Here is an 11186-nt window from a genome sequence, read left to right as displayed (position 1 = left end):
TTAAAAGGTTTTCGGAAATTGTGTTGATTGTTGTTATGTTACTGTTGTATATGGAACCTCCATCAACAATATATTCAACTTCAAAATGAATAGTGGTTCAAAGAAATCCGATATATGATTATTGGCTTAAAAGACGGACAAACTGTTGCGTTCCGACTTCAGCGTATTTTAGCTCGAAATCTAGTAAACTTTTAAGTTAAGACTTTATGAAAGTTTTCTTTCACAGCAATTCACACATGTTAAATTTACTATTGATTTTAAAACATAGAAAATCAGTTTTCATTTTTCGTCCGATCTGAAATGAACTAGCCCCGACGGAGCCGTTCTCAGGGGAAGCACGAGGTGTTAAATACTTCTCACTGCAAGACTCTACATCTACATCTACATCATAATCCTAAACCACCTAATGGTGTGTGGCGGAGGGTACTATCGGTACTACTATCTAATCGCTCTAACCCTGTTCCATTCAGGAATAGTGCATGGGAAGAATGATTGTCGGTGAGCCTCTGTGTTGTCTCTAATTTCTCGAACGTACTCCTCATGGTCGATACGCGAGATGTATGTGGGGGGAAGTAATATGTTGTCTGACTCCTTCTGAAAAGTTCCGTCCCGCAATTTCAATAATAAATCTCTCCGTGATGCACAACGCCTCTCTTGTGACATCTGCCAGTGGATTTTGTTTAGCATCTGCGTAACGCTCTCTCGCCAGCTAAACGATACCGTGACGAAACGCGCCGCTCTTCGTTGGATCTTCTCTATCTCCTCTATCAGTCCTATACTGATAGGGATCCCAGATAGATGAACAATAAGAATAGGGCGAACAAGCGCCTTAGAAGCCACTTGTTTCGTGGATGAGTTACATTTTCTTAAGATTCTTCCGATGAATCTGAGTCTGGTGTCTGCTTTTCCCACTATCTGTTTTATATGGTCATTCCACTTAAGGTCGCTCTACCTCACTCGGATATGATTAGTTCCGCAGTGTACACGTGTTTCCGTGGCTGGTACAGACAGTCTCCAGACAACATGGTCTTACCGCAAAGTGCCATGGTGACATAGTTTAACCACAGTCTAACATAACAGTCGCGACACTTCGCCTCGATTTTGTTGCCTACCGCGCCAGCAGCGCCCCAAGCGGCCAGTAACTTAAAATTGTGAATTCGGCGCGATCGTGAAAGCGAATAGCGGTTGTTTATTTTGATATCTACAATGGTTTTTACAAGCGGGAGCGTTTGTAGCGCAATAAATTGCAGTAACAACAGGAAGAAGACACCACAGCTGTCTTTTTTTTAGGTTTCCTAAGGATCCTGCGAGGTATAAACCATCATGTTACTAAACTGTATCGTCAGGATTCACTTGCAAACTACATGTGTATTAATGATTAATGTTTCGTTTTAGGAGCAGAAAAGTCTAGTTAATAGCAGATGAGAAGACCTTATGAAAATAGGCACAGTTTAACTGTATAATAATATTAGATTTTCGTCGCTACATTTCCAACAAAACCAGTTCGTGAACGCAGACAATAATGAACTCGTGTGGAATGCAGTACCCACACTGTTTGACACCCCAAATAAGCCATCTCAACTGACGATGAAGAGGAAACAGCCACAAATATTCGACAATCCATCTAAAGCTGTAAAACAGTCCTCTGACACAGAAGCAGCCAGTTCAGCTCTCCATGTATCAGTGCCAGATTCGTGTAAATCGTCAACACAGACCTGCTTTGACGATGAAGTGTTATTAAGTGCAGTTATTCGTGTCTTACAAAAGCGCAATATTTGGTATGTATTTCATTCACTTCTGTTGTTAGCCACTTAATTTTCCTTGCTTCCTTCGTGTGATGACATTATTTTGTTAGCACATTGTTCACTGACAGATTGTTTGAAAATTATTCAGATATTTGCTTTTGCGTGAAATGTAATGTAATCAGCTGATTATAATGTTTTCAAGATATTTCACCCACTATTTGGCAGTTGCTTGTCCCACTTGGAATAATATAAAGATGAAGGTCTGAAGGTCGTACTTGTGGCAACAGGTGACCATGATCAACACAGTAGGCCTACAGAACGATAAATGAGCTGTTGATCGCTTTTGCATGTAGAGGTACATGTCTGTGCTTCTTACGTGTGAATTTGTGTGTTTATATTCTTTTGATATCAACGAGGTAAGCTGCAATTCTATCGAACGTCAAAAGTGTTTCTTCACGAATGTGTTGTAGCTTGCCACTCGATTCATGGTTTTTGTCCATACTTTCGCTTATTTTAGAGTCATTTTAGAAACATATATGCCTTCTGATACTACACAAACCCTTGGAGGCAAGAATAACTCAAATATTTCGTAAATTACGTAGGAACTGGATGCAAAACAAACAGAATGCTTACGACGCGTCTGATGTTCACCTTGCTCGCCGCTTGGAGCGCTAGTAGTGTCGCTCCATCTGTCAAACGGTAACAATTTTTACAGCAGTGAGTGTCGCGACTGTTATGTTAGACTGTGGTTTAACTGAGTGCGACAGGCATCAGAAAGCCGTTTTAATACTACCAGTTGGTCTGAGAATCTATACATGATCTTACTGCAGGCTAGCTGCGACAGTCAGTCACGTTCACAGCTAGACCACCGACGGCTCCACGCCACCGCTAAAGTAATCTGCCACGTTTACTGCCGTGTGCCATCATTAATCCGTATCTCCCTCGCTCACCGTACTTGCTTGTTTTATTTCGTCCCGTTGTAAGTGTTCTCTAATAACTTGTGTGCAATTTTTCTCGACTGATTGACCGTTGACTCCCAGTCCAGTAATCACTGTCTTCTACTCCTGGTTCCGAATTCAGTACCTTTCTTATCTTGTATGAGTATCGTTTCTGATGCTGTCTTTTCTTTCCAAACTATACCTGTTAAAAACAGTCCGTGGATGACTGTTATTTCCGTAGAACTGAGCTACCCTCTTCTGTCTCTAGTCTTTCATCACACCGAATCTACTCCCTTGTCATCGTGTTCACGAGGTGGTATCACACCTGTAGTAAGAAATTAATTCGATGCCTTAAGCTCGGTCACGACCGTAAGCAGGACTCTGGGCGCTTGTTTTAAAGCCACACAACCGCGAACGCGGTTCCATCATCTCACAACCGAAATAAAACGCAGTCGAAGCTTGGTACACTTCTTATCCGCGCACAGAGTTTATATGAAAAGGACCACTCCCTTTGAAGAAAAAGTCCTGAGCATGCAGTCCCGAGTACATACCAGCTTGCGTAGAACGGAATGACAAACGAGTTACGCTAATACTGCAATACCACCGCTCGCCTAGAGAATGTCCACATTTCGGTGAGGGAGACGTACTGCTAGTTTCTTCAGGTGTGCCATACCCTGGTGAACCCACCCGTCGCTGATTACGTATAGCTACTAAATTACACACACACATACACACACACACACACACACACACACACACACACACACACACACACACAGACTGCGGGTTTAACGCCTCATTCGTCCGCCAGTGCACTCGATGCCTTGCGTGCACTGAAAAGAGGCAGAAACGCGACTTGCCGGACTTTACAACGCGCTTCCTGTCATTTACTGTCCAGTTTCTGAGTTGTTTAGCCCACTGAAGACGGGTAACTGCATGAGCCACTGTGAGCCACTTTTGCGAGGTTATCGACTCCAAATGTCTATTTAGTGCAGTTACCTTCACAGAGATCGCTCGGAAGCTGATTAACCCAGTGATGGTCAAAATTTAGTTAGTATATATTTCAAAAATAAATAATACACTTCCACTACCAAAAAAAAATTATGTTGACCGGTTTTAAAAATCGGTGAAGTAGGACACGTGTCTCGTGAACCTAAGTAAATCTGTGTTTTCATGTGAATCTATAATTTTCAGATTTAAGATTTTACTTTTGGAATGATTTTATCGGGATGGAATTATGGAAAATGTATAACAAATCAATATCAAAACACATTTACTTTTTCATTAGAAAAAATGAAAAACCTCACACTAGTTATCAAAGTAAGCTTTGAAGATGGCTTTGATATACCATATACCAATGCGTTCTACAATCTATATAAAGTTTTCTGGGGCATATATGTCCCACCATATGCAGATTATGTACAAACCAGCAGAATTAATGAGATGCGTGGTAATGTTTCAAAACAATGTGTATGATATACATAGGGTGACAATTATTGAACTATATGAAATAAAATCGTCATAACTTTTGAACGGTTTGCGTTAGGACGTTTGAACTGCACGGTTGGTTTCGGGGCATGATGGGAATTGGTATGCGCTTTATGATTTGATTTAGCGACGAAGCCCACTTTCATTTGGAACGGTTCGCAAATAAGCAAAATTTGGTGCATTTGGGGGACTGAGAATCAGCATTTCGCGATCACAGAGTCTCTTAACCCTCAACAGGTGACTGTGTCGTGTGCACTGTCCAGTCACGGAATACTCGGCGCGATATTCCTTGATGGCACGGTGAATACCGAACGGTACGTGAAGGTTTTGGAATGTATTTCATCTCCATTACCCAAAGTGACCCTGATTTCGACAAGACGTGGTTCATACGAGACAGAGCTCGACATCACACAAACAGGAGAGTGTTTGATGTCCTGGACAAACGCTTTGCGGTCCGCATTCTGACTCTGAGGTACCCGGAGGCCACTGGCATGGGCTTCGATTGGCCGCTATATTCTCCGGATCTGAACATATGCGACTCCTTTTGTGGAGATATATTAAAGACAAGGTGTACAGCAATAGCCCCAAAACCAGTGCTGAGGCTCGCATGGTCACGTGGTACCAGGTCGACGTTATCTGCAGCGTCCCAAAGTGATTTGAGTGATCTTTCAGGAGAGTGACTAGTGCTTTGTCCGGCGAGATTTTCTGATAAATGTCGTGTGTGTTTTCTGATTGAAAGATGTATAAACTGACATCAATAAATCGTAGCCTTTCCAAAATAATGAATGAGGAAATCATTAGCTACGAAATTAAACAAGAATTACAATTAATTCTCTTTATTACATAAAGTGTGCGTTAAATCATCTGACAATCTTGACAGTATTCAACAGCCAACTTGGCAAATTTGGGTACAGTTGGGGCGTCTGATTCTAATAATCGCGTGTCGGTATAGCACAATAATATACTCGAACTCGTACGGTGATTGCTGAAATGCTAGTATTAAAAGACAGACAGCGCTGTAGAAGGGCATGCGTTAGCATCTGTGGCAGGAATTGAAAGCATATTGATCGTAAAAATCTGCAAGCAAGTCATCAGAGTTGAAAATTACTGGAACTGATTAGTAGTGCTTAGACTGTCCCTGTAGTACATCCCGCTGCCGCGGCTAGATCTCACCATGATGATCTGCAGATGGGGGCTGAAGTGTCTGTAAAATCAGTCATTGCTTTTGCACTAATAACCTGAGACTGAGGCTAAGTGAAATTCAGCCCCCACTTCATCTGCAACAGACAAGCGCATAGCTGCTGAAATGGTGCGGTGCGGGGAAGAAGTCTTCCGATGAAGTCTGGCGATGAAGAAGTCATTTTCTTCTGTCTGCTTCCACAAAAGGAAGACTCGCGTTTTCGCTTTTTCGGTTTCTACATAACTTTTGATTGACTGAGCTGTAGATATTCTGAGCGCGGACCAGTAAAAAGATGCCTTAAAAAATAATGGTCCACTCTCAATCTCTGGTTTCAAGGTGTTCAAAAGTAAAACTTTTCCTATCATTTGGTGCGGAAAAACTGTGTTCTGCTCTGTCTCTGACTCACTGTCTCTGTCTGTCTGCCTTTCAGTATCTGTGTCTGTCTGCCTGTCTGTCTATCTCTCTGCGTCTGTCTCTGTGTCTGTCGGTCGGTCTGATTCTGTGTCTCTTTGTCTGCCTCTGTGTCTGTCTGTCTCTCTGTCTATCTCTATGTCTGTCTGTCTGTCTCTGTGTCTGTCTGTCTGTCTGTCTGTCTGTCTGTCTGCCACTGTGTCTGTCTGTCTGCCTGCCTGCCTCTGTGTCTGACTGTCTGTCTCTGTGACTGTCTGCTGTCTCTGTGCCTGTCTTTCTGTCTGTCTCTCTGTCCACCTGTCTGTCTGTCAGACTCTGTGTCTGTCTGTCTGTCTGTCTGTCTCTGTGTCTGTCTGCCTGTCTGTCTATCTCTGTGTCGGTCTCTGTGTCTGTCTGTCAGTCTGTCTCTGTGCCTGTTTGTCTGCCTCTGTGTCTGACTGTCTGTCTCTCTGTCTATCTCTATGTCTGTCCGTCTGTCTCTGTGTCTGTCTGTCTGTCTGTCTGCCTCTGTGTCTGTCTGCCTGCCTGCCTCTGTGTCTGCCTGCCTATCTGCCTGTCTCTGTGTCTGTCTGCTGTCTCTGTTGCCCATCTGTCTGTCTCTCTGTCCACCTGTCTGTCTGTCAGCCTCTGTGTCTGTCTGTCTGTCTGACTGTTTCTGTGTCTGTCTGTCTATCTGCATGTCTGTCAGTCTCTGTATCAGTCTCTCTGTCTGTCGGTCTCTGTGACTGTCTGTCTGTCTGTCTGTCTCTGTGTCTGTTTGTCTATCTGTCTGTCTGTCTCTGTGTCTGTCTTTCTGTCTGTCTCTCTCTCTGTCTGTCTATCTCTCTGTCTATGTGTCTGACTTTCTGTCTGTCTCTGTGTCATTCTGTCTCTGTGTCTCCCTGTCTCTCTCTCTCTGTGTCTGTCTGCCTGTCAGCTTGCCTCTGTGTCTGTCTGTCTGTCTGCCTGCCTGTCTGTCTCTGCATCTCTCTGTCTGACTGTCTGTCTGTCTGTATATCTCTGTGTCAGTCTGTCTGTAACTGTCTGTCTGTCACTGTGTCTGTCTGTCTCTGTTTATGTCTGTCTGTCTCTGTGTCTGTCTGTCTGTCTGTTTGTCTGCCTGGATGTCTCTGTGTCTGTATGTCTGTCTGTCTCTGTGTCTGTCTGTCTGTCTGTCTGTCTGTCTCTGTGTCAGTCAGTCCTACTGTCTGTCTCTGTGTCTGCCTGTCTGTCTGCCTGTCTGTCTGCCTGTCTCTGTGTCTGTCTGTATATCTGTCTGTCTCTGTGTCTGTCTGTATGTCTGTATGTCTCTCTGTCTGCCTGTCTGTCAGTCTCAGTGTCTCTCTTTCTGTCTGTCACTCTGTCTGTCTGTCTGTCTCTGAGTCTGTCTGTCTGTGTGTCTGTCTGTCTCTCTCTGTGTCTGTCTGCATGTCTCTGTGTCTGTCTGTCTGTCTACCTGTCCCTGAGTCTGTCTGTCTGTCTGTCTGTGTGTCTGTCTGTCTCTCTGTTTGTCTGTCTCTGTCTGTCTCTGTGTCTGTCTCTCTCTGTGTCTGTCTGCATGATTCTGTGTCTGTCTGCCTGTCTGCCTGTCTCTGTGTCTGTCTGTCTGCCTGTCTGCCTCTGCATCTGGCTGTCTGTCTGTCTGCCTGTCGGTCTCTGTGTCTGTGTGTATGTCTGTCTCTGTGTCGGTCTGTCTGTCTGTCTTTCTATCAGTGTCTGTCTGTTTGTCTGCCTGCCTGTCTCTTTGTCTGTAAGTCGGTCTGTCTCTGTGTCTGTCTGTCTGTCTGTCTCTGTGTCACTCTGTCTGTCTGCCTGTCTGTCTGTATGTCTGTCTGCGTGTCGGTCTGTCTGTCTGTCTGTCTGTACGTCTGTCTGCGTGTCTGTCTGTCTGTCTGTCTGTCTGTCTGTATCTGTCTATCTGTCTCTGTGACTGTCTGTCTGTCTCTGTTTATGTCTGTCCATATGTCTGTCCATGTGTCTGTCCTTGTGTCTGTCTCTCTCTGTGTCTGTCTGCATGTCTCTGTGTCTGTCTGTTTGTTTGCCTGTCTCTGTGTCTGTCTGTCTGCCTGTCTCTCTCTGTGTCTGTCTGCCCGTCTCTGTGTCTGTCTGCCTGCCTGTCTCTTTGTCTGTAAGTCTGTCTGTCTGTCTCTGTGTTAGTCTGTATGTCTGTCTGTGTGTCTATATGTGTATATGTCTGTCTCTTTGTCGGTCTGCCTGCCTGTCTGTCTGTCTGTATCTGTCTGCCTGCCTCTATGTCTGTCTGTCTGTCTGTCTCTGTGTCTGTCTGTCAGTCTCTGTTTATGTCTGTCTGTCTCTGTTTATGTCTGTCTGTCTCTGTTTATATATTAGATTAGATTATATTAGATTAGTACTTGTTCCATAGATCATGAATACGACACTTCATAATGATGTGGAACGTGTCAGGTTAATAAAAGATGCCTGTTCAAGATATTACATTACACAAAATGTTGTATGACGCTAATGTTTAAGTTGTTTTTTTCCCCTCCGTTAATTTATATCTAAAAATTCAGCCAATGAGTAGAAGGAGTTGTCATCTAGAAATTCTTTTAATTAATTTTTAAATGTTGGTTGGCTATCTGTCAGGCTTTTGATGCTGTTTGGTAGGTGATCAAAGACTTTTGTGGCAGCATAATTTACCCCTTTCTGTGCCAAAGTCAGATTTACCCTGCATAGTGAAGATCATCCTTTCTCCTGGTGTTATAGCTATGCACACTGCTATTACTTTTGAACTGGGTTGGATTATTATAGTCCGTGAGACAAGTGATTGGTACTGACAGTTCCGGCAGGCAGACGGCGCTGTTGCCGAACGTGGCTCACAGCACGCGGCGCCCTGTCTGCTACACGCATTCTCTAGCAGCAGAAATAAAAGCGAGACAAAATACAAGTCGTATTGGTACGCGTGAATTTATTTAAAGTTGATGCTTGAAATATATTAACTCGAAAACTGATAAGAGCTATTTAGTACAAGTATCTAAGATGCTGAAACATAATAAAGTTATTTGTTAAACTTCACAACTGAAATGAAAACTATTTTCGCAAGTTGTTGAACATTAGCAGTTTTGGTTTCCATTGTTAAGTATTAGCATTATTAATTTGTTCTACTACAAGCTACAGAATAATTGGTCAGTGTATTAAGAGTTATAATCTGAAGAAAGTACTCACAATATGATGATCTGGTTGTAGATCGATAGCAAACTCCCTCCTTACATTCCTGAATACGTTGTAGTTACTGTAATGGAAAAACACCACTCACATCACTGTCAGAATCTGATTTGACAGTGTCTTCCTCAGCATCCTCAGCACTACTCGAACTATCACTGCTCTCTCCCAGATGTATAATTAAATTTTCGATGCATTCTTCCACAACCCCTTCGGTTTTGGCCGCCTCTCTGATGGCACTGGCAGTGCTGTTTACAATTTTAGCCCACGTCTCGCTTGTCTCTTTATTGATAGCTGCTGGAAGGAGAGTTTCCACTTCAGAGATCGTGAATTTTTTATTGTTTGCAGCAATGTAATTTTTTATCTGCGCACACACTCCTTCAATTGCATTGAAGTGACAGTGGTATGGAGGAAGCCGAACGATTTCATGCCCGTGCCTTTTAGCAATCTCGTCAATTACATATGTTGGAAATTGGGGTTTCTTTTGTGCCACAATTTCTAGCAGTTCCGCCTTCCTTAAATCTTCTCTGTAATCTACTTTTCGCCGTTTCAACCACTGAATGATATCGTCTTTTTTTGTTGCCAAGGTTGGTGCCTTATCGTGAACAACGGAATGATAGGGCGCATTGTCCATAACAATCACTGATGGACTTGTCAGATTCGTCATAAGCGATGTCTCGAACCATTCTTGAAATACCACACTGTTCATTTCTTCGTGGTAATCTCCCGTCTTTTTTGACCGAAACATTTTCAAGCAGTCTGGCACAAAACCTTTCGATGTTCCTGCATATAAGACAATAATACGCCCTCCTTTGCCAACAGGCACTGCCATTGTCCCCTCGGGCGTTCCATCATTCCAGCCTCTACGTAAAGAATGGCTGGCATTGACCCAAGTTTCATCTAACCACACTACACTTTCGAATTCCACACCCATGATCCTGCGCAGAAATCTGCACCGCCATGCAACTACATCTGTCCTTTCCATTAATATTTTGCGTCCGTTAAACAGTGAATAGCTGAAGCCTATGTCTTTCAACACTGTACGCAATGAAAATTTGCTCCCTTTAAAAAGATCGTCTTTCTGAAGCGACACCTGTAATTTAGATAGAGTGGGATGTTCCCTTCTCATATAATAGCTGTATATATGACGACGAATAGCGTCTTTCTGAAAATCGTCCAAAGCTGTCACCTGCTTATTTCTCGGTCGCTTCTTTCCTGGTGTGTGCAGCTTTGTTGTGCCACTCTCGTCACAATCTACACTATACTGTTCTTTCCCTATCTTTGCAACAGTGTTCTTACTTATTTTCAGCCGGCCGGTGTGGCCACGCGGTTAAAGGCGCTACAGTCTGGAACCACGCGACCGCTACGGTCGCAGGTTCGAATCCTGCCTCGGGCATGGATATGTGTGATGTCCTTAGGTTAGTTAGGTTTAAGTAGTTCTAAGTTCTAGGGGACTGATGACCTGAAATGTTAAGTCCCATAGTGCTCAGAGCCATTTGAACCATTTTTTGAACTTATTTTCAATGCTGCTGCAGTTCTCTTCCCAACCTGAACAACAGGAATTAAGGGCCCACCTTTGTCCTTTTCTTTCTCAAAGTAATCCCTCACAGAGCACATGAATTCACGGGCCTGGGTGTGTAGCACACTTTTCTTCCTCCGTTTCACTTATTGTGTTGGGCTGGTACTACCCGCCGCACTAGACATTGTTTACAACGAAACATAAACAAAGAAACACTAAAAACAACAAAAACGATATAAACTGCGAATTCAACTTCAGACAAACGACGAACGACCGCACCGCCTGCACGCGAGACACTGGTAAGTGTCATAAGCGCGCGCGACCGGGTTTCAGAGCGGCAACGTGGTCCTTGCTACCCGCTCAAAGTCAGGCCTTCATTGGCTGCCTGCCTGCGGTCGCTAGGCAACCGAAAGACGCTACCGAGCTGTCAATACCAAAGACTCGTCTCCCAGACTATAACAACAAATTTCATAAGTGAATATATATACTGTTAGGTTACTGTGATGATCCCTAGATCCTTAAATAGATGTCTGCCGGATGACCATGGGTGGGCTCCAGCAATTATTCTCATTACACGTTTTTGAGCAATGAATACTTTTCTACTCAACGATGAATTACCCCAGAATATGATGCCATACGAAAGCAGTGAATGAATGTAGGCATAGTAAGCTAATTTACTGAGATTCTTATCACCAAAATTTGCAATAACCCTAATAGCATACGTAGCTGAACTCAGACGTTTCAGC

General features: G+C 43.5%; 1 protein-coding gene across 1 annotated transcript; it reads right to left on the bottom strand.

Annotated features, from left to right (window-relative positions):
- Window positions 1-5898: 5898 nt before the first annotated feature.
- Window positions 5899-6441, bottom strand: LOC126263261 (octapeptide-repeat protein T2-like). Its single transcript, XM_049960347.1, has one exon. It carries the CDS (start codon window positions 6439-6441, stop codon window positions 5899-5901), a length of 543 nt encoding a protein of 180 aa, XP_049816304.1.
- Between the last annotated feature and the right edge of the window lie 4745 nt (window positions 6442-11186).

The sequence above is a fragment of the Schistocerca nitens genome, chromosome 6 (genome assembly GCF_023898315.1).
Source record: "Schistocerca nitens isolate TAMUIC-IGC-003100 chromosome 6, iqSchNite1.1, whole genome shotgun sequence".
NCBI classification, from domain to species: Eukaryota; Metazoa; Arthropoda; class Insecta; order Orthoptera; family Acrididae; genus Schistocerca; species Schistocerca nitens.
This window is presented reverse-complemented; position numbering and strand designations above follow the sequence as displayed.

Bases quoted from the DNA above. Each gene is read 5' to 3' on its own strand.
- LOC126263261 (XM_049960347.1), bottom strand. From the start codon at position 6,441: ATGCAGATAGACAGACAGACACAGAAACAGTCAGACAGACAGACAGAC.